The sequence below is a fragment of the Tachypleus tridentatus genome, chromosome 9, assembly GCF_004210375.1.
Source record: "Tachypleus tridentatus isolate NWPU-2018 chromosome 9, ASM421037v1, whole genome shotgun sequence".
NCBI classification, from domain to species: domain Eukaryota; kingdom Metazoa; phylum Arthropoda; class Merostomata; order Xiphosura; family Limulidae; genus Tachypleus; species Tachypleus tridentatus.
In genome coordinates this window covers 106,229,655-106,253,772 of record NC_134833.1, presented here as the reverse complement: position 1 = coordinate 106,253,772, position 24,118 = coordinate 106,229,655, and the positions used below count along the sequence as shown (strand labels likewise).

General features: G+C 33.8%; 2 protein-coding genes across 5 annotated transcripts in view; one reads left to right on the top strand and one right to left on the bottom strand.

Moving 5' to 3' along the window:
• The window catches only part of LOC143225980 (uncharacterized), a 98,544-nt gene that overhangs the window by 26,074 nt on the left and 48,352 nt on the right, over positions 1–24,118 (bottom strand). The window lies entirely within an intron of this gene.
• Positions 1,492–24,118, top strand: part of LOC143225978 (WD repeat-containing protein 20-like) — a 59,197-nt gene continuing 36,570 nt past the window's right edge. For 2 of the 4 annotated variants that reach the window (XR_013014233.1, XM_076456258.1), the window contains exons 1-3: positions 1,493–2,041; positions 18,865–19,047; positions 21,734–22,984. Coding sequence is in view for 3 of the 4 variants with exons in the window: in XM_076456258.1 (XP_076312373.1) it covers positions 1,790–2,041; positions 18,865–19,047; positions 21,734–22,984 (1,686 nt within the window). In the remaining variant the exon portion in view is untranslated. Of the gene's footprint in view, positions 2,042–13,192; positions 13,401–18,864; positions 19,048–21,733; positions 22,985–24,118 lie in introns of those variants that run through there. The other 2 variants (XM_076456257.1, XM_076456259.1) reach the window with 2 other exon arrangements.

The following is a 24,118-nucleotide window of genomic DNA, read 5'->3' as shown; positions in this document are numbered from 1 at the left end:
TGGGATTCGAACCCGTGATCCTCAGATTACGACTTGAGTGCCTTATTCACCTGGCCATGCCGGGCCTCTTGAGTATTACGTGTCCGTAATAATAACAACATTCTTCATGATAATAATAGATGTCCTGTGAATCAGAATTTAAATTTTATTTGGACCATTTTTTCAAGGCTTCCATAATAACTTATTATCTTTAGTTAATTATTTAGTATCTTGTTTGTACGACTTTTTATATGGTACGTAAGAGATGATATTTAAAAAAAAAATTCGTTTGTTTTTCCACTTTGCGGTTCACGACTTTTATATCTTTCAATATGTATTGAACGAGTTTTCAATCGCTCATTTGAAGCTTTGAGATGTCCTCAACGTATATTTTTTTATACACAATTTAACCTATTTCAAAGTGCATTATCAACAGAAAAAGAAATAAAAAAGCATTAGAAAAGGCACCCTATAACTTGAGCGCTTTTGAAAAGTGAACTTAACCTTTATGAGTATGAATGAAAAACAAAGAATTTTCTCACGAGTTTCTTTTTATGGCATTGAGCTCTTTTGTTTTTTATACATTCTTGCCCCATGAATTTATTTGTTTGTTTTGGAATTTCGCACAAAGCTACTCGAGGGCTATCTGTGCTAGTCGTCCCTAATTTAGCAGTGTAAGACTAGAGGGAAGGAAGCTAATCATCACCACCCACCGCCAACTCTTGGGCTACTCTTTTACCAACGAAAAGTGAGATTGACCGTCACATTATAACGCCCCCACGGCTGGGAGGGCGAGCATGTTTTGGTGCGACTCGGGCGCGAACCCGCGACCCTCAGATGACGAAGCACACGCCTTAACGCGCTAGGCCATCCATGAATTTATACACATACTCGGACATATCAGTAATTATCAAAAAATGAAGATAGGAAATTCTTACGCAGAAATTTTATACAAGGTATTTGAATATTTAGTTGAAGTTTATTATTGTCAGTTCTAGAAAATCCTCAATAAGACTATTAATGTGAGCCGACAAAATGAAACTATATTATAAAATAAAAATTACATCACATGATCATACCTTTTGGCCAAACTCTTAATAAATTAGTACGATTAATAATATGAAATATCAACGAATAGTGACGATATGAAATACGTTTATTAATATTTTTTGTAAAAATAGGTAAACTAAGGTCTGAAGTACGTACGTTTAAGTAACTTATTAGAAGATATAACTGCTTTGTGTTATAATTTTTCCGAACTAAACACGCGGAAATGACGTTTTGAGTAGTAGCGCATGTATGTTTTTGTATAAATATCTCTCTACATGTGCATATATATATTTATTAAAATAACATTTATACTGTGTTTAAATGATGATGAATAAATATGTTGATGTGAAATTGTATCTCTTTCTTGAAACAAGTTTTCTAAAATTTTTCACTATGTTATATATTAAAATTGGGTAAGGTGCGGGACTGTTTTTAAAATATCGACGGTGAGTTTGCTGAGTTTGCCTAATAGTGTGTTCGTATTAGTTAGGCTGGTGTATGGTGTTATGGAAGTCGTGTAATTTTAATCTATTAATGTTCTTCATGTTTGATTCTTAAAAAGTGTAAAACATTTTTAAATGTGATTGCATAAAGGGTGCCCATACTTTCTTAAAGTTTAGTTCATCTTCTAATTTGATGATTATTATTCTACACAATTATAATGACATAAGAAAATAATTGTATGTATAGCCGGCTGCTGGAAGCAGACATGATGAATATCCGGGATCTTGGGTCGCCTCCCTGAGAATCGGGTTGTAAAATGGCGGTACAGTGTGACGGAGGTGGAAAAGACGAACTAAAAACACAATTCATGACACGTGAAGGAGTGTACAAACTGATGACCCATTCCGAATATTCAAGGCCTAATCGTGTTGGCTACAACACACAGACAAACACACCCGTAAAAGTATCATTTGTGACCTTACCCGACCAGCCTACAGGATGCAGTGATCATATTTGCTTCAATGTTGGAAGGGAACTGTATGTTTATGTATATAAGGGTGTTAAAAAGGTAAGCTAAGGGAGATCATAATTTATATGATATCAAATATACATTGCTCATCATAATTCATGTATCAAAAAGTTCTCACATCGTCAAAAAAAAATGATGCAATTAAATTATAAATTACAATAACACAAGCTTCAATGTGATAATGTTATTGTAATATATGTTATTTCTTAATTATTGTTGAGATAATCCATTGTGCATTCTTCAGAGCTAAAGGATCTTCAGATATTTGAATAATTTTGTTAGTTAACTATTAAAAAGTGAAAATAAAAGACTTCTTTAGGTTTCTAAATCTGTAATATAAAAATTACTTTCAGTTTTATGCTTTCACTTGACAATCAGGTAGCCTTTATCTCAGGAAATTTATATATAACTGTATTGTTTGTGTAATTACATTGATCATCTTTGTCAGTTTCTTCTGTGAAGAAGAATTCAAACATTTGAAGTATAAACAATCATCCCACACTTTGTAGAAAAATGAAAAATTATTTATTTCAGAATATAGCATAAAATAAAACTTGCATTATACTTCTGTAATTTCACACTTTATCTTATGAAATTTGGTTTTTGAGGTTATTTTTTTCACTTAATTCCTTGCAAAAGTAAAATTTAAACCCTCATTATATTTGCAATTAAAACCTTTTAAGGATGCTGGTCTGCACTTTTACTGATAACTGATTCTATAAGACAGTCACATGAGTAAAAAAACAAAATTGTTTTAAAATTAAATATGCATTTATGCCTCTTTCATTATTAACTTTTCAAAACAAGGTCTAAAAGTATTCTTTAGATATTATGTTATTTAGAACAGGTAAAAATTGTAATTATTCCAGTGAAACAATAGTGCTTTTTAAATGACATCGGATAAGCAGCGATGGACATAGTAAGACTTATTACTTTAAAATTGTAATTTAAGAAGAAATATTAACAAAACAGATGTGAAATTTGTTTCATTAGGGGAAGTAGTGAGTTATAATAGTTGACAAGTAAGATGGTTTTATGCTGAATTGAGGAGTGGGTGGTGGATTTTTTCCCTCCTTACAAGTGTAGAATTCTTGTTTGATTTCAAGTTTTTATGCATCATTTTTCACATAGTATTACAATAACAATATTGTATTATTGAATACAATTAAATATATTATATTTAATATAGTTAACTACAACTATTTTATCTATAATAAAAAAATAAATTCTGTGGGCTTCAGTTTAGAGGGGTGGTTTCAGGAATCATTGAACAGCTTCACCAGAATGTATAACTTTCAAACTTTTGCTGTCCTCAAACTAGTTTTTCCACTAAGCACTAACTGCATATTGTTGGACAGCTCTATCGTGGTTAATGCCAACATCTTAACACACAATGTATGAACTGAAGTTCATGGGTTGATTTACTTGTAGGTCTAATAATAATGTTGAGTAACTTAACTGCATGAGGCCTATAGAAAGTTTGAATATGAACTTACAGTGGTACTTTTATACCTAGCATTATTATTTATATGATATATACACATTTTATAAGATTCTTCAAATAAATCATGTAGGCTATTGTCTGTTACTACAAGAACTTGAATGAGATGGACATATTCAATATTTTGTTGCATGCAAGTTAAAAACTGTAGTTGTAGCTGGAAGTCGTGATTATTATATGAAAATTTTGACTGTGAATGTAAAATATAATAATTATGCTTCATAATAAGGGATATTATTTGGTCTTTCATTTAATGCTATATGATGTTTTAATTTTGCTTATTAAAAATGCACATTTTACTGTTCATTATTTTAATACAAGGTAATACAGTATATGAATAAAATAATTATTGATGTATGTTGATTAATCTTAGCATTCTGAATTTTATAAATATATGACTTTATTGAGTTAATAAATGCAATTTTCTATGAGCTTATTTTGCTGTAAATGAACAAAGTGATAAATCAGATAAAGTAGCTGTGTTTTTCTGTCATTTTAAGTTGCAAATAAACATTGCCTAATAACTTGTCTTTCCATCCTTTCTCTTTGAAGGGGGGTCAAGAAACAACTTTTCAAAACATATCCTGTTATTCAGTCTTGCAAAATAATTTTGATATTTCTGCAGTGTGCTGATGCAAGCTTCACATCAAAATTACAGTAGTTTCAGTGCTGTTAGTGTTGCTGTATAGTGGAACTACTTAGATACATTATTTTTAAATAGCACAGATGTAAGACTATTTAAACTAGTTTGTGCTTTTTTACAGTATCCAAAATAATGTCTCAAATGGCTAAAATATAGTTTATTAGTTTTGCTAAAAACTCAATCCCTTTTGAAAGACATAACATAACTTTAAAGATAATGAAGACAATTGAGTGGTTCAATAGTGTCATTTTTATTTATACTTTTGTCAATAAGGGATAAACCATTTATCCAACTTTCATGAAAAATGTGGTGCTTATGTTTTGAAAACCATTAATTATTTTTAGTATTTATACACTATGGGTGATTTTTGCATTTTGCTAAAACCCACTAGATCATCCTCATGATGAGTCCCAACCACATGCTTATACAAAACAATCAGGTCCTGTGTATAGTTATCAAGCTGTTCTTGACACCATAGTTTACTGTTGATTTGTGAAATGTATTAAATTGGAAAATAAACAGCTTTAAATGCTTAATGAGAACATTGAATGTATTTCTGATTCCTCTTTTGAAATCTGTGTGCCAAGAGAAGAGCAGAATGTCAAATTCCTTTGGGACATGTATTATAACCTTCCAGATACTTAGAGTTAGGGTAACAATGTGATCTAATCAGGTTCATCCTTTATTTAAGCAAGATTATTGCTGATTGTATAAGGTTAGAATATAATGAAATGCAGAAGTTCCATAATGTGTAACATTCTTACAGTTAATCTTGGAAATTTACTGAAGTGACCTGAATCTAATTATTGAAATAAAAATTCCATAAGGAATATTAGTAAGGGTTTGTTGTTAAACACTAAATGTTTATTTAATAATTAGGTTTATTTGTCATATAAACTAGATTATTGCAAATTGTGTGAAGTTTGTGATCGATCAACTGTAGAAGTTTTATAACATTTAGCATAACTTTTTTCAGTTAACCTTGTTAAACATTGAATGTTTGTCTTTATAAATTTGATTCTTATAGAATCAGAGTTTTCAGTTATTTCTCCCCTTCGAGATGGATTCTTGTACATGGTGAGGGATCTCTTGGAGGAGGTTCTGTACTTTCAGTTTACCTTCTTTGTGATCTAAACATCCACCCATGTGTTTGTCATGATTGGCAAACTGTGAAGGGGATAAGAGGATCCTTGTGATTGAAGGGTCCAACTCCAACACACCACTTTGGTCTTGAATTCCTGTAGACAGGTGGTTTTGGGATGGCCCCTCTGGGTCAGTCAGCTGGTCCACTTTGGCTAGGGTCATCTGAGTACCAGTCTTGGACATTGTGTTTGAGTATAATGCTCACAAAACCCTGATGTTGATGCACTGTTCTTGTTTGGTGTTGTAGTGCATCCCCTTGTAGGGCTCCATGGTGGTTCGTCAGTGGGCACTGAAATGTAGCATCTTTATTATGGATATTGCCATTTGTGAAAAAACATTGAAAAGAAAACAATAACAGGTTATTGGAAAATTACCATACATGGATGACTGTTGTACAGTCAGTATCAGTCAAATTCTGTACCTTGGTTTCTAATTATCCATTCCTTATCCAAGAAATCCTCAGGGCAGATGCCCCCTTTTTTTTATTCAAAATGGATTAGAGGGGCTTACATTCTGGAGACATTTTGGTGTAAACATTTTCACTGTAACATACCAAACTTCTCCTGAAATTGAAGGCCATTTGGGGTATATGCCTGTTGAAATTACTTTTCATGCAACTTTGAATTCTTCCAGAGGAATTATAGTCGAGAAGGATTTAAAGAACATTCTTGAGTTAGAGATCCTTAGTGGTTTCTCCAGCCAATGGATTTCTGCAATGTACTAAATCTCTACTCACAAAGACTGAATTACGGTGCCTACTAATGTTCTAATATTGCAAGTTTATCTGAACTGTAAGGTAAAGTTATACATTCCTAACTCTCTCAGATGTTTCCAGTATCAGTGGTTCAGTCACTCAAGAACATCATGTCATACTAATTTAACACGTACTCGTTGTGGTGGCAAAGACCACAACATTTAAGAGTGCAAACTAGAACCATGCTGTATTAACTGTAGTGGTCCATATCCCTCTTACTCTATTTCTTGCCATCAATTGGATAGAGGCAAAATAAGTGCAAAGCTTGAAGAGTAAATATTTTCGAGCCTTTGAGTGGGACATATGCTGCTACATGTCATTCCACTGACACAGTGGGAGTGCAGACAGATCTCTCTGTACCTCCAGCAGAGTTGTTTTCAAAACATCTGAAGAATCTTTTGCTTTCCATGATTAAGAGTTGATGAAATTATATCTACTTTTTTCTCTGTACCTGACACTCCTTCCAGTGACTGCTTGGTTTCACTTCCTTTGGCTTAGGGTGCATTCTTTTCTGCAGTCCTGAGAAGTAAAATGACCATTCATTCACATCCTCAGGTGATGGAACCTTTGTCTACAGATAGAGACCTGCCTACTCGACCCAAGGCAGGTTCCATGGAGGTCAAAAGATCTTCATCTGATAAAGAAAAAACATGGGCTCCACATTCTCCTCAGTGTTAATAAAAATTGCCACTCTTATCCTGTGGAACTGTTGGGGTTTTCATTCAAATATAATATAGATGGCATAAAGGATTTGATTGATTCTTTCCATCCTGTGTGCATATCCTTACAGGAAACAATTCTGAAACTTGCCGATGCAGTCACTCTTCAGCAGTTTTTTTGTACAGAAATGACAGGTTGTGTGATGGACAAGTGCATGGTGGGATGTCATTGCTTGTTGATCATCATGTGCACACTGTCTTTGCCACTTGATACACCCTTGGTGGCTGTAGCCATTCATGGCTACTTGGGTTGTACCATCACTACTTGTTCACTTTACCTAGCTCCTGAAGGGACCTATGATCAGTCATAACTCAATGCTCTCATTGAGCATTACTCTCTCCCATTTTAATCCTGGGGGAGTTTAATGGACATAATCCCTCTGGAGTGCTGCTGATGTTGATGAGAGGGGTTGTTCCATAGAGCATATGCTTTTGGATCACAACTTATCTCTTCAGTATTGACTCTTATTCTTATTTTCATGCACCTAGTCAGTTTTTTACTGCTATTGATCTGATCATTCTGCCTGCTTCCCTTCACTTTTCTCTTTTCTTGAAGGGTTAACAGTAACCCATAGGGCAGTGATCATTTTCCTATAAGTTTGAGAGAGTCTGGCTGTGGTTAATGCCACCTGACCCCTGTACCTTGATGGAAGTTGGACCATATTAACTGGCTCTCTTTTGCTGCTCTCTCAGAACTTGATCCTGCCATCAAGAGATAACTGCATGGCAGCAGTGACTGAGTGTATTGTCTGGGCAGCTACTCAGTGTATTCCTAAAGCCTCAACATGTTTCTTACAGTATTCTCATCCCTGGTGGAATCCTGCCTGCTACATGGCAATGAAAGCTAAAAAACAGGCTTGGGATACCTTTTGTAGGTATCCTGCAATGTTTAACTGCATTGCAGTTCAACAGGCTCATTCATATGCTCAGCAAGTTGGATGTAAAAGCCAGAAGGAATCTTGGATTAAGTACACCTCCAGCATCTCTTCTCCCATCAGTTCCAAAATCATATAAGAGAAGATTTGATAGGTTAGTGGACAGTTTACTTCTGCTCACCTTTCGATCTTGCTCTCTGATGGCCAGGAAGTTAATGATGCTAAGAGCTTTTCTTGAGCATCTCATACTTCTGCTTCATGCTCCATCTTCTTAGCTGTCAAGAAACAGGCAGAGCAATTTTCATTCCTTTTGGGCTGATTGTCTCTATGGCTATAATTGCTCCTTTACACTGGTGGAACTTAAGCTTGTTCTTCATCTGTCTGGCAGTATTTCATTTGGGCCTGATGATATTCATTACAAGATGCTGTGACATTTCTCTCCTGCCTCTCTTGCCATTCTTACAGTTTTTTTTTTTAAGCAGATCTGGCAGGAGAGTGTTTTCCCTGATGCTTGGCACCATGCTATTGTACTCCCTCTTCCTATGCCTGGGAAGGATCCCAAGATTTCTTTAAACTACTGTCCAATTGCTTTGATGAGCTACTCTTGTAAGATCTTATAGAGGATGGTAAATGCTCATCTTGTTTGATTCCTCAAATCAAACAACCTCCTCTTACCCACTCAGTGTGGGTTCCAATGACAGCACTCCACTGTGAACCACCTGGTTCAACTTGAAATGTAAATCAGGGAAACTTTTCTAAAGTGACCACATCTTGTTTCTGTATTTTTTTTTTTTTACCTTGAGAAAGGTTATGATACATTGTGGAGGTATGGTGTCTTGGGAGACACCTCCACTTGTATGGGTTGTATGGCCATTTACCCATTTTTGTTAAAACATTTGTTAATGAACCTGCAATTACAAGTTCATGTGGGTTTGACACTTTCCTGTTCTTCCCCACAGGAACTTGGAGTCTCTCAGGGCTGTGTTTTGAGTGTTACACCTTTCTTTATGAAGATTAATGCCATCAGTGGAGAACTCCCCCCTACAGTTGCAAATGTTCTCTATGTTAGGGACTTCCATATTTCGTGTATTAGTTATCGAGTGTGAGATTTATTGAATGGCAGCAACAGACTACCCTCAATTACTTACTGAATTGGACCACAGGAAACAGTTTTCCCTTTTATTGTTCCAAAACTGTTTGCATGGATTTCTGCTGCCAGTGGGATATTCACCCAGATCCTGAGCTCTGTCTTGGAGAAGTTGTGCTTCCTGCTGACTCTGAGGCAAAGTTCTCGGGGCTTATCTTTTACTATAAGCTGAACTTTATTCCACATATCAAGTAGCTATGTGTCAAGTGTACAAGGGCACTGAACATTGTGTCCTTTCTTCCACCTCTTAGAGTAGATTGATGATCTGTGCTAAAAATCTATTGTGCCTTTATTCAATCAAAACTGGACTATGGGTCTCTTGTTTGTGGCTCTACCAGGACCTCAGCCTTGAAGATGTTGAATACTGCTCATCTTCAGGCACTTCAGCTCTACACTCCTCTGGTCCAGAGTTTATACACTGAGTCTCATGAACCTCCTTTCCACTGTTGCTGTTCATTACTGTCTTTACTGTATGCTTCAAAATTTCGATCCTTACCACAGCATTCCACCTGGGGTTGTGTTTTCCTTCTGCAGTGGGCCACTTTTTCAGAATAGATGGTCACCATTGTTCTTTTGGTTTTTATATCCAGTGCAGTTGGATGAATTGGTTCTGTCCTTGGATAACATACCTCTATTTGCTGATCAGCCCATCCCACTGTGGCTCTTTAATATCCCCAAATGTGACCTTTCTTTGAGTTACCTGAAGAAGGTGGATACTCCCAAATGGAAGTATTGCCTTCTATTTGCCAAACATCTTTTGAACCTTTCTTCCATTTCCATTTTTATGGGTGGTTCGAAATCAGGTGACTCTGCGGGCTCTGCTATGATTGGTTACGATTTGGTTGTTGCATACAGTTTCTATGTTTGCTGCTGTTTTACCCCATTTCTCTTACCCTGGATCACATAGAAGCTATGCAGTACAGGAACTGTACTATTTATTACTGACTTGCTTAGTTCTCTATTGGCCCTGGCATCTCTTCATGTTAGTTCTCATCCTGTTCTTGCTGATATTCAAAAGTGACTGGCCTATTTCTCTAACATTTACTTCTATTCAGTTTTTGTGAATACCAAGCCACATTGGTATTCATAGGAACGAGCTTGCTGACATTGTATTTAAGTCTGTTTGCTTTGGTAATATCACTATACCTGTGCCATACATGGACTATGGTCCTGTATTGAAGGCTTGGCTCTGCAATAGTTGGCAGGCAGTTGATTTGAAGTGAGCAATGTCATAACAAGCTTTTCCAGATCAAACCTGCTATTGCTTTTTGGTCATCTTGCTTCCATAATGATTGGAAGGAGAATGTTGTTCTGGCTAGGCTATGCATTGGTCATTTTTATAACTCTCCACTTTCTTTTGTCTGATACTGGTACACCAGTATGTGGTCTGTATGACATTCAGATCACAATAGCCCAAATTTACTATCATGCTGTTGTTACGATTGAGAGCGATGGCACTATTTTAAACATATTTTTACTATGAGTTCAACCTTGACGTTGGACATTGTCATTAGCGATGGTGACACTGTCTACTTCAGTTGTGTTTTTTAAATTTTTAATTCTATTTGTCTTTTTAACTCTGTTTAAGATTTCAATTTGAAAATTTGACTACATTTTGTTTTAACTTAATTCCTTTTTACATATTTTAATGATTTTACTTTTTTGCCTTTTTATTGGTTATTTGGCACAGATAGCCCAATTGCTTTGCACCCATAAATGCTGAACAACCAACCAACAAATTGCTGCTTAACAGTGAAGGTAAGAAGGGTAATTAATGCCAAAAACTATGGTAACCAAATTAAGCAAGCAAATAAATCTGTTTACTTCAAACGTGTTTCCTTTATTATTATTTCTAACTAACGTTCTGTTTTGATAAAAAGTGTTTTTTTAATTTTTAAAATAATTTTTACTTTCCATCCTAAATGCTTAAAACTATGTCAGTTTTGTCTGGATGTGTTTCACTGATATCTTATTTAATTCTTGGAACAAATTCTTACATCAGTCAAATATATTGTAAAAAGGAGCTTTTCTGCAAACTGAGATTAAAACGTTTTGCATTGTTGAAAGGAACTTTTTGGGCGTGTAAGGAATCAAACCAGATGTTATTATATATTCCAGTGTAAACTAGCACATTGCTCATCTGCCAAATTAGTTAATATATTGAATCTGACAAGCAGTGGTGATTTGTTAATAAATGATCAATTTTTGTTATTGTATACAAGTGAAATAATTTCACCATTGGGGCTTCATCAGTGGCTACTACTACTAGTACAGTTAACTGTTTTTCCATACCGTATTTGCTCGAGATGTTTCTTGGTTATTATTTTTAATACGTGAGTATTAAGAGCTTATTATTATCTAATTGAAGAAATATCAAGGCATTGAATTATTTTTAGTTACTTCAATCCAAGTAATTCTTGAATACTGTGAATTTACTGATGATTTTGGTTTAGTATTGGAGCCAGCATTGTGTGTAGAGTTGGCATGGATAAATGTAAATTAAGCTACACTGCTGTTTTGTATAAGGATCTGTTTCAGGGCACTAGTCATCCATTTGACAACATGGTAGTTTAAATTGGCTGTTTAGAAGTTTATAATAATCTTGGATGTCTGTTAAAATCAAGCTCTCTTCTCTAATTTATTTACTGCCCTCTAAGGAGCACAAAATTTAATGTAAATCACTCATTATAATATCTTCATCATTCAGGTGAAGCATAATTTTCATAGCCTTCAATCTTATTTGGTGACAGAGTTGTGAAATAAACACATCGTTTTTGTTATGCTATCCTGTAACATCTTTTCTTTCAGAAATTGTCAATAGTTCTGTCTGACATTCAATTCAATATGTATTCTATCACATTGTTTTTTGTAATGTGAATTGTCAACTTCAAATAACTTTAAGCTTAATTTCCACTGGAAACAACTTGACAAGCTTAGATGAAGTGTTAACTGCTCTTGTTGTATAGTTATGGAACAATGTTATTGTGTTCTTTGGTGCATTATTTAATTAAATAATTTTGTACAGTACCACCACTAATATAAAAAAAAAATCAGATTAATTATAATCAAAAGCAAAAGTGACTCAAATAAATACTTTTTCTTGCTTTTCATGTATATTTTTTATTCAATGAAGTAATTATGATGTAAAAATAGGAAAATATGTTTTATTTCACCCAATCTAACCTTAACTAATAATAATATAATACAATATTACCAGGTAAGTTTGTGTGGAGTTCATAGCTAGTGTAATTCAATAATGTAGTGTGAGCTGTACATTTACCATGTGATTTACAATTTCTAATGGTGTGAATAGTAGTTTGACAAGGTTCAAAGGGCAAGAAAATGTAAGTATAAATAGATGTATATCATCACGAGTTTAAAATTATTTAGGATAAACAAATGGGTCATATTACAGTTTGAAGTCATTTTAGAGAGAAAAAATATTAGATTTATTTAGAGATGTTTTTAGTGGTTACGAGGTCAGTCAAATTGGCCAACCTTGTATTAAGATATTGTTTTATTTTCTCTAAACTATACCATTTTATTCTAAAGACATTTAAAAAATTATTTAGGAGTTATTAGAAATTATGTAAGTGAAATTTGAGGTTTATGTGATGAAAAGATAAATATTGTACACTCACAGACAAATCTTTAGCAAAAATGCTTAATTAAAATTTTTTTTGTATACTGTAAGTTAGTAATATTTACTAAAAATCTGTCAGATTTTGTAAATTGATGCAAAATATGGAAACTAATGAGTACAGATTGGTTATGAGGTCGACTTTGTATTGAGAAAGTTAAGGGATAAGGATTTCTTATGGAAATATAATGTGAAGCAGTAATAAATAATTTTTTAAACTTTAAGAATTTGTTCAAAAAGAAGAAATTAGTATTGCCATTTAACTTTATACTGCATGTACGTGAGACTGTTTGCCAGAATTTGGAGACTATCAATGTTTGGTCCAAGGGTGAAATCTTTCATTACGTGAATCAGGAACTATATAATGACTGACTTTCTGAATGCAAACTTATAATGTATACTAATTTAAAAAAAACAAAACAAAGAGAGAGAAACAGTGCAGCAATAGATCTTGTTGTTATAAGGTTTAGTCTTAAACTGAATTGACCTGAAGTGCAAATTTTCCTATCTCTGTTCCTCACTTGCACAACATGGGTAGATACATTTACATTTTTAATAAAAATTAAAATATATAAATATAAAGTTGTGTGCAAATTATACCTGTTAAGTTGTAAGGCTGCACATTTGTAAAGTATGAAACAAATCATACCTGCCAGCTCATTCTGGCAATTGTTGAGTCACTGCTATGTAACTTTGGTGTCTTTTTTTACTGGTTGGTGCCTTATAGATTGACAGGGATGGAGTGATTCTTCTTGAGGTACTATGAAACAAAACATCTATAGAACATGCATAATCATAAATGCAGAGCAGGCATCCATAATAACTGTCACGATTGAGCAACTGGCTATCTCGCAAGAATGTTCTTGAGGACTATTCAAGTGTTTCAAATGTAATTCAGAACGAGAAAGCATGTAATCAACTGACAGACAAACAAGTTGTCAGACAGTAATAGCACGATTACATGCTCATCAGAAAGGTTGTCACAGTTACTACTTTTTTCAGTTTAGTAGATTAACAAGTTTAACCCTTTCAGTGCATGCTAATTCTAGGAATATACTGTTTTGAATATAGAATATTTTATAGCTTGAGAGTTTTTGATAAAAATTAAAATGCATACCAGTTGAAGATTTAAACATTAATGTTAAAGATAATCATTAAAAAAAAAGATTCAGTATATTTACTTAAACAATATGACTGTACCATAGACATCATGGTTAGTGTCATGGAACAATATGTATATGATAGGCATATTGAGGGGATGTTATGTATAGGTGAAAATGATAGTTTCATGATAATATGTTAAGGAAATAGAATATAAACTGTCATTGCTAAGTTATTATGAACAATTGATAGATGTTTCTGGTAATTAAAGGATTTACAGGCTATTTTTTGTGCATGTAAAAAGAGTATTATCCACATGTTGTGTAAGTGTTCTAAACACTACATATTTCTGTAGCATGTGAGAATGATTAGGTTAACTGAAGTAGGTTTGTGTCTAATGTGAAGTTTTTTGATTAACTGTAAATTGTTTTTGAAAATGTTACCAAGCTATGTTAATACAATTTATTTTATAAATCCAAATTAAATAATAATATTAATTACAACATTTAAGATTCAACTCACAAAATGGTTGTTTGAATAGTTAGAGTTATGAGCTGCAAGTTTAGTTTTTAAAATACAAATAATGGTGTTAACCAAAATGCTATTAACTTGACTGGATAGCTGACAAAATACTTCAAAGCAAATGCATACAGAAGTTCTTCCTATTGTGATAACAATGTACAACTGTGATTTTTAGAAATAATGCAGTTTGTAGTTATTTTGCAGGTGTATAATAATAGTTCCAAAACACAGACAGCTGACACTGTAGCTGTTGCTTAATCTCCAGGGTTTCTACTTGTTGCCTTTCTAAGCAATGAGAATGCTTGCTCCAGTTCTTTTTTTCCCTGGCTGAATTGTTTTTGGGATTTATCATGTAGAAACACTTTATGTGATAAGGTTTATTCACTGTTTTCTGCCTTCATGGATTTTAAAAAACAACTCCTTTTCTTAGTTCCATGTTATTTACTGGTGTTCCATAGATGTTAAATTTTGAATTTGTGCTGTCTGTTTACATTCTTTATCATCATTACCTTCTTGTCTTTCTAGCTCTAACTTGGGAGTATCAGTCTGTATTTTTTTTTACCTCCCCTCCCCCTCATATTTCCAGTCTGTTGGTTCCCATAATAGCATCTGTATTTATTCTTGAGGATCTTACCTTGGGCAGACAGATGACAACAGTGTTGGTTACTGTTATCCTGGAGAATTAAACTACTTTCTTGACATTTGGAGTTCTTTCATCAGGGATCCGTGGGTACTCCATATTATAGCTTCAGGGTTGGCTATTCAATTTACAAAACCTCCATTATCTGCTCAACCTGTTGCATTTTCACTTCTAATAGATCCACAGTGTTTCCAATTCATAAGAGAATTGTTAGTCAAAAAGGCAGTAGAGAGAGTTGATCCAATTCTTCCTGGATTTTATTCACATTCATTCATGTTAACTAAGAAGACAGAAGATTGGCATTAAGTCACCAATTTATCTCATGTCAACCAATGTTTAGATCCTCCTCACATAATGATGGCACTTTGCACCAGGGTTCTGAATGATGAAGGTCAATGTTACTGATGCTTACCTCCATATTTCTATAGCAGAATATTCCTGGAAGTTTCTTAGGTTTGTGCATAATGGTCAGATTCTATAGTTCTGGGCTTTTTTGTTATTGTGTCAGCATCTTGTGTATTTAAGAGAGTTGTTTGAGCTTTTTCTCCTTCTCTGCATTCCTTGGGCCTGTGCACACATCATTATATGGATGGATGGCTCTTTCTGGCTTCATCCTGTCAAATAGCAGAACACCTCTCTCAGGTTCTCCTTTCAGAAGCCACAAAAATGGGTTTTCTTATCAGACTGATGAAGTTTGTTTAGTCATTATGCAATGTTTTGTCCATTTGGGTGTGTTTTCCAATACTTAATTAAGTTATGTTCAGCCAACCCCTCTCAGGCTTCAAGTGATTGAAAGAGCCATCCAGCTTTTGCTTCTCTCTTCTCCTACTGTGCAGCTGGTTCTCTGTCTTTTGCAAAGGTAGGCATCACTTGAACCTCTCATTCCTTTAGGACAAGCACATATAAGGTCCCTTCAGTTTTTATTGCATGACCTATGGTTCATGTGTTCCACTCCTTTGGATCATGCAGTCTTATTGATGAGTAAAATTTATTGTGAATGGTGGTTAGATCATAGTAGTACTATTGTTGGGTACCCATTCCAGCACTTCATCCTGAGATCCATCTGTGTACAGAGGTATCTCTTCCGGAATTGGAGAGCTGAACTTGAAGGTCAGGAGTTCCAGAGTACTCTGACAAGATGAACCTACCTCCCATATAAACGTTCTTGAACTTCTTGCAGTGTATTGGGGTATGGTTCAAGGTCAGTCTCTTTAGAGGGGGAAAAATTGCCATGATATTTTTCAATAATTTTATGGTTATATCTTGGATAACTTGTCAAAGAGGCACATGTTCTTGAGACATTTGTTTTCATATCATGGATCATTCAGAGTTGTTTGCAATTCATATGCATAGGACCTTTTACTATTCCACATTTGTTATGCTTTACTCCAATAGGTGTTTTTCTTCCAAAGACTAGCAGCCAGGGAAGGGAAGGATCCTTCTCACCAATCCATTTTTCACCCATTTCACACCTTTATGATTGCTCTAATCCTGATCATTTGTTATGTCCAGCATGGCTTACAAATTTTTGTTTCTCTTACTTGTTCATTTTGAATTACTGTGAAAACAGTGTCATTGGTTGGGATCCTTTGATTTTCCTTGATTTATCTTCCAATACCTTCACAAAGTGGCTTCAGAAATTCACTTGGCTTCTGATGGATTAGCTTTACAGGAGAGGAATCTTTTGCATGTTACATCTCACCAGATTTGTCATTTCTATGTCATTAGCCTCCTAGTTGAATTGCTCTCTGGAAAATTGATGTATGGGAAGTATGGGAAATACTTCTAATACATGTCTCATTACTTACATTATCTGGTAGTTTCTTCTTTTGAGGGTTTTTGACTATTCCCTGTAACTATTTTGATCACATGTATTTGACTTTAACCAGAGGTGATTATTTTCCTTAATCATGTACTCTTATTTCCAGGGTGCCTTTATTTTTTAGTGGATCCAACTTTGTAGCCAGTGTTGCCCAGGCAGGTATTCTCAGTTCTGCACTAACAACCACTTTTGCTATTATTACTGCAGGCTGCAACAGGCTCTGTTGAAATGGGGTGTTCCATAAGACCATGTAGGTGGCTATCACATGGTATTACCTTATGGATTGCTGCTTGTGGACAGTCACGAGTAAAGCTAAAGGGAATTTTGTCTGTCCTTCCAGATCTTAAGGTTGAATAACTAGGAATTGGTTTGCATTTCAAAATGGAGAATTTAATTCATCTGTTGCACTGTTTTCAGAGCACTGTTCCTCAGGACTCCTAACATGTTTTATCTATCCAAACTCTACTTGTGCTGACTCGGGAGTCTTTACCATGTCTAATTTCCTGTTGCTGTGGTGGTGGACAGAGGCTTTTCTTCCAGAGTTTTTGAGCATGTTATTCCACTCTTGGAAAAGAGGGTGAAGTTGGGGGTCCTCTACTAGGGTTTATGAATGTTTTTCCAAGAGGTCAGTAGGAGTGACACCAGCCTTCTCAGGAACATGCTTGCAATTTTGGTTCAGACATGACATGAACCTATCTGGTTTGGGAGTGTATGGCCCTTTTCTGTGATTCATGATGGTTTAGTATATTGTTCATGGAAAGTGTTCCACCATCTCCTCATAATTCATAACACAGTGTGGTCCAATTCTAGGTCCTTAGTTGAGCACAAGTTCCATGTTCTCTCCATAATTCCAGTGTCATGCAGAAAACTCCTTGTGCACTTGTTTGGGGAGCGAGAATAACTGTTTATAATTCCAGACCAGATGAGATTTTTTTCTTTGTTTGAGTACAGTGTACATGATTTTATTCTGAGCCTTGAATATTGCTTTTTGGACTTCAGGTGGATGAGAAACTTTGCCCTCTTAAGTGTTGCTTACTATTTTGTGGTGTGAAGCGTATCACTCTATGGCTACGGGCTGGGACCAATCTGTATGTGTGTATCTCATTGAGGTCTAATACCCTTAGCCAACAACATGGGATATGGGTACTATGACCTCTTATTTCCAACCCTGTGGTTAGAACTAGCCTATATTGATGATTACTCATATTCTATTATACCTTTGATATGGGAACTAAGTTCTAGATGAAGAGCTTGCCATTTCTGGATGTGGTGCAGTTCTTCTACACTTGTACCAATTTTTTTTTTCTCTTGGTATACTCCTGTTTTATGCAGATACTTTTTGTATGGATCATGTCTGTTCTCATTGTGGGATTTATAGTGATAGTATTAGCAGATAGTATAGTTTGGAAGCTAATGTTTTCCTAAAGAGAAAATGTATTTCTAGTAATACTTACCTCTGCTGATATTGTTCCACCTTACTTCCCTACTAAAAGCCAGTTTGTCTTGAAAAAGTGATTACATTATTGGGTGAGGTGCTTATATATGGTACACAGATAGAAGGTGCATTGACAATGGTGGAGAAATTTGCAAGTTAGAATTTGCTTAAGCCATTTGAGTAGGGGTGTGAAAGACCGGAGCAAGTGTTTTCAATGCTTAGGTGGGCAAAGAGTGGAAATCGTGGAGATTGAGAAATAGCTATAGTGTCAGCAGAGGTAAGTATTATTGGAAATATATTTTCAGTTTAGGAAAATGTTAACTTTCATATATGCTAATAGGTCTAAAGTGCTCTCATAATCAGACCTATATTTGAGGTGGGGCTTCAAAAATTTTCTTAAAGTTAAAACAAAAACTTAAACAGTACTGTATGTAGGGTTTTGAATGCTGTCATAACCTTGTAAAAATAAGAAAACAACAACAAATAATCTATTTTCAAAAATAATGTTAAAGTTTGTGAAAGTAACTAGCATTCATCAGTGTTTACAACTGTGAAAAGTCAAAATTAAAAGTACAGAATACATTATATATTTTAGCTTTTTGGTGTTGGATTATTTTGTATAAAAAAACAATCTAGGTAGAAGTGTTTAAAATGTATAATCATCCTCAATGTGTTAACTCAGTTGGAGTTTGCATGAAGTTAGAACAATAACTTGCATATAATGTTCATGCTTTTACATATCATAATGAATGGAAATTGCATTTTGATTATATTATTTTTTTAAGAATCATGACTGGTTGTAGAACAAAACAAATTGTATAGTATCAAACAAAAAATTGTAAAACTGAGATCATTGTGCTTAAAGTAAGTATACTTTCATACTAACAATCTTTGATGTGAAATACTGTTTTTGTCTGTAGGCAGCAGACCTCACAAAACCTGTGGACAAACGTGTTTATAAAGGCACCTACCCCACATGTCATGACTTTAACCTACACACGGTAACTAGCGAAAATGCTTCTCTTTTAGTTGGCTTTTCTGCTGGTCAGATCCAACTTATTGATCCTATCAAGAAAGAACTTAGTAAACTTTATAATGAAGAAGTAAGTATCTTGCAGTGAATTTCTTAGGAAACAGTTAATGTAGCAGTTTGTGAATGTTTTTTTAAAGGAAGTAGTGTGTGTGTTTTATGTAAGGATTGTTCTGTAGAAATATTAGTTACTTGACAAATTAGCTTTGAAACTCTGATTTTGTTTTTTACAGGTTTAAAATGTGTACACAAGTCATTAAATTAATCAAAATAGATGTTGTATGTTAAGATATGTTTTTGTGTAGGTTATCTTTAAAATTTAATGTTGAAATTAAGCTTTCTTGTTCTATAGAAAAATACATAACTTGTGGTGAGGAAAAATAATTTTTTGTATGAAAAATTATCCCAGTATATAGAATAATATCAAATGGTAAAAAGTAAAGAAATATGTGAAATTAGGTGAAAAAGATAGGTGGCTTTGTTTTTGGGTTACAAGTAAAGTAATAAATGTGGAATGTTTTGTTTGTGAATAGACATGTTTACATAGACTGAACCATGTTGATTTGTTATGCATTAGTGTAGTTAAAATCTTTTTCTTTTAGTAATGTACTATAAACCTATAATATTTAACATTGAGGTCACACTAATATATATTCATCTTTTCAAGAAACTGAAGATTGAGACATTACACACAGCTGTAAAGTGTAAACACACATCAAGTTTTCCTTGTAATTAAAACCTTGCATTTGAAGTATTGTATTTCTTACACACTATTGATGGAATGAGATACCCAATGTTAGTGTTGATATAAAGCCTTTATAAGTTAATTGACAACTTAAAAGCAGTTTGGCTCCTAAATCAAAGATTTATTTGTATGTTTACATTTTTGGTTGCCACTATTACTTATTGATGGTCTAATCAAAAAGTGAATTTATAGTAAAACAAATTCCATTGTATCATACATTGTGCAATGGTAAGAGGTGTATTGGCATAAACAATGCTAGCATAGATTTTGATTTCCATTGATTGGTGGAATACAGCCATAGAACACAAGCATTATACATTAAATCAAGGTTTCTCAAATTTTGTTTGTTCCACCTGAATTTTTTAAACATTTTGAGTGCATCACAATGGGGTATACATTAAATATATGTTTTTGTCACTTCTCTTTTATAATTATATAACTTTTAATTGGGCCATTTGAAGGGAACCTGCAGACCAGGACCACAGATTGGTAACTATTGTCTCTGATCATTTAACAAATTCATGATTTATAAAGTTATTTCAGTTTTGCTAGCAAGTGAATGAGCTGTTTCATCACAGGTATAACCTGAACAATCTGTAAAGTACAAGTATGAAAAACAAGTTCATAATTCAACATTGTATACATGGCTAAAGTAAGGCTTTTAAAGAGATTTAAAAGATATTGAATTTTAATACCTAACAACAAATGAAAAACAATACATTTCCCCAATATTAATTTTTAACACCTGTGCCTTTGACACAGCTAGACGTTTCAAACTAATAATTTGAGTCAGGATTTAAAGGTTGTTCAAAAACATTCAGGTTTGTATTGTTTTATGTGTATTAAAATAGAAGAATTATCAATTTTATAAAATTAAACTGTGAATATTATCTACTGCAAGAATTATAATTATTGAAATATGCAAAGGCGTTTGTAATACAGTAAATAAATTCTTTTTTTAACCATTTTTGTGATATTTCTGCACAGTTTTCATTGTAGTTTGACACATTAGTATTTAATCAAAAATGTCCAATAATTTTAATTTAGATTTGTAGAACTTTATTGAATGCATTATTTTTATACAATTTTGAATAATTGCCATGAATGCAATCATTTTTTTGGACTTAAATATCTTGTCTAAAATGAAGAAGTTTGTGTTTGTCAGAATCAGTTTTATGTGATACTATTTCTGTAAAGCATGAGATGTAAGATTAACCCTTAAACAGCAGCCATCATCAATTGATTCTGTTACCTAAACATTCCCATTGTTTAAGTTTAAATTTAAAGTGCCATGACTTTTTATTTTATGATTTGTTATACGGAATGGAAATGAGATATGGAACTACAGTGTAAAAGGATAAATTGATAGTATACTAGTTTGTTAGTCTGTGAAATCCTTTAAGTGCAGAAATCCAGAAAATCCTTCTACAAATCATTTATATTTGTTTAATAATACACTAAGCTTGTGTAATATCTATATACAGCTGAGTTCTGAGCCATCATGAGTTAAATTAAGGTTTAATAAGTGGAGCTACAGGAAAATGTTTGGAGTGGAGGTGTAACAAATACACAATTCTTTTAAAATATTCAATATTTGTAAGTTCAGTAAGTGGATGAGGGTTGGGGCCTTGCAATGGAAAAGTGGGAACTCGTGAGTTAGACATCATTTCAGGAAATAATGTATACAGGTCTTCTAAATCCTAGATTTTCACTTGTGAGCCTTAAATACCATTGACAAAACCTGGGCAACATTTGATTTTCTGTAAAATAGGGTTGTAGATATTGCAAAATTACCTGGCAGCTCACACATATTTGAGCTGCAGAGTAATTTTACTGATTTGTTAATTAAGAATTGTATATATCATTAGAGATTAATGTTGTGTGTTTTTTTAGTTTATTAAACTGTAATACTTAAAGTGAAAAACTGTTTTTAATTATATTGTTAAAAGATGTTGAAATTTAACTTTTGTTTGGTTTTAAAGTTAATAAACCATTGATTACTTTTTATTTTCAGAGGTTAATTGACAAAACAAAAGTAACTTGCTTAAAGTGGGTGCCAGATTCTCCAAACCTTTTCTTGGTTTCTCATAGTAGTGGACAAATGTATGTTTATAAGGATGATTTACCATGTGGAACTACACCTCCACATTACCAAATATTTAAACAAGGAGAAAGCTTTGCTGTGTATACCTGTAAGACTAAAAGTACAAGAAATCCCTTGTATAGGTGGGTTGTGGGAGAAGGCTCTTTAAATCAGTTTGCATTTTCCCCTTGCTCCAAACACCTTGCAACTGTGAGTCAAGATGGATTTCTTCGCGTGTTTAACTATGACACAATGGATCTTGTTGGATTGGTTCGTAGCTACTTTGGAGGGTTGTTGTGCGTATGTTGGAGTCCAGATAGCAAATATGTTGTTACAGGTGGTGAAGATGATTTAGTAACTGTGTGGTCCTTTCTTGAGAAGCGGGTGGTTGCCCGGGGTTATGGACACAAATCTTGGGTAAATGTTGTGGCATTTGATACTCACAACATATCCTATGCAGATAGTATTGACTTTGGAAGTGAAGAAGACTTGTCACAATTAATAGCTTCAGCAGAGCAAAATGATTCTTCAAAACTGGGAATCCCAAATAATTCAAAGTCAAATGCAGCAGTGTCAGGTGCTTATCGAACTTCACTAGCTACGTGCAATAGAAGTTCTGTAGATATGTGTTCATTAACTATCACTTCTTACAGGTTTGGGTCTGTTGGACAAGACACTCAATTTTGTCTTTGGGATTTGACAGAAGATGTTTTAAAACAACCAATGGGACGGACACGAACTAGTGTAGTGTTGAATAATCCCTCCATGCAGCTGCCGTCTGTTCCAAAGTGTAACAGTGTTGGTCACGTACAGGCAAACTGTATTGCTAAGGATACCTCTGTTGCAGATGGTAACTTAGTTTTACCTCTGAATCTTGTCAGTAAAAGTGGTACTTTAGAAAAAAAACAAGACAAAGAACATAAAAGGAATTTCAGTCTTTCATCACGTAGCAGTGACAAAAATAGTTTGAATAAATCAACTCACAGTAAAGTTTTGGATGACCCTGTCAGATTGATTGGAACAACTATCTGTCCATGCCTTGATGAAGTGCCAATGTTAGAACCACTTGTATGTAAAAAAATTGCTCATGAACGATTGACAGACTTAGTATTTAGGGAAGATTGTGCTGTGACAGCATGCCAAGAGGGTTATGTGTGTACGTGGGCAAGACCAGGAAAGACGGTAGGTTATATCTGTACATTTTTTATTGCGTATGTTCAATATTGGCCGTCTTTTTTAAGTATTGTATTTTGTCATTTTGATTACCCATGTAACATTAATGACATCATTAATTGTTGCTTTACTTTTGATGAAAATTATCTTTTTGTTATTCAGTTTAGATTTTTGGTCTCTAAAGGAATATTTTGAAAGCTATTTGTGAGTTTCTCAACAACACACATTAAAAATAGTGATAAGTTAATGCCTTATTATTCTGTATTGAAATCTGTGAAGAATTTGCTGCAGTTTTATATATTCCATAATGGTGTAATATTTTTTTTTATTATTATTGAACTTAAACATTTTTGGGTAGCTAAGGTTCTTAGGTGTGTTAGTGCCAACATAAACTTGGTGAAATATATCTGTTTAAAAAAAACTTTAAATGATGAGAACCTTAAATTAACACCACCATATTCCTTTTTTCTCTTTTATTTTTTTTAAGTTATGCTGTTATTTTTCTTTAAGTGTATGCATCAATAGGTTTTGTGCTTCTAGGAACATGGTTTTCTCTGTTTTTGTATTTTTGAGTTTGTTCAAATGCTTCATACCTGCTTGTTTTGCCCATTCTTGATTTTATTCTGTCTTAGCTGTACTACCTTTCTGTGTTTGTAGTTCTCTCATGGATTAATGGATGAATGAAATTTATCTGTCTTGGGGATTTTGAATGTGATCTTAGCTTACATATAACTTCTGAATTATATACATTTTTACTGGGTTCTGCATCATGAAAGTGTTCTAATAAAGTAAGTGTTTTCTTTTAATTGTATTTTGTCACATTACTGCTCTTTTGCTTTGAGAAATTTGGCCTCATATTCCATGTAATTTCCTGATGTAGATTGTTTTGTTAAAGGGGAACAGGAAACATTTATATACTATTTGTTAAGCGTGCACGCACACACGTTATCATTCAGTGTTTACTTATAACACTGCCTGTATCTACAAATTGGGTATGCTTATGTTGGTTAGAAAAGTTATTCATTGTGGAAATAGTTTATGGTTTTCTTCTCTAAGCAATGTGATTGGTCAGAGTAACAATTATTTACCCAAGTTTTATCTTTAGTGAACCTGTGATTCTTTCAATCAATGGATTGAAATTGC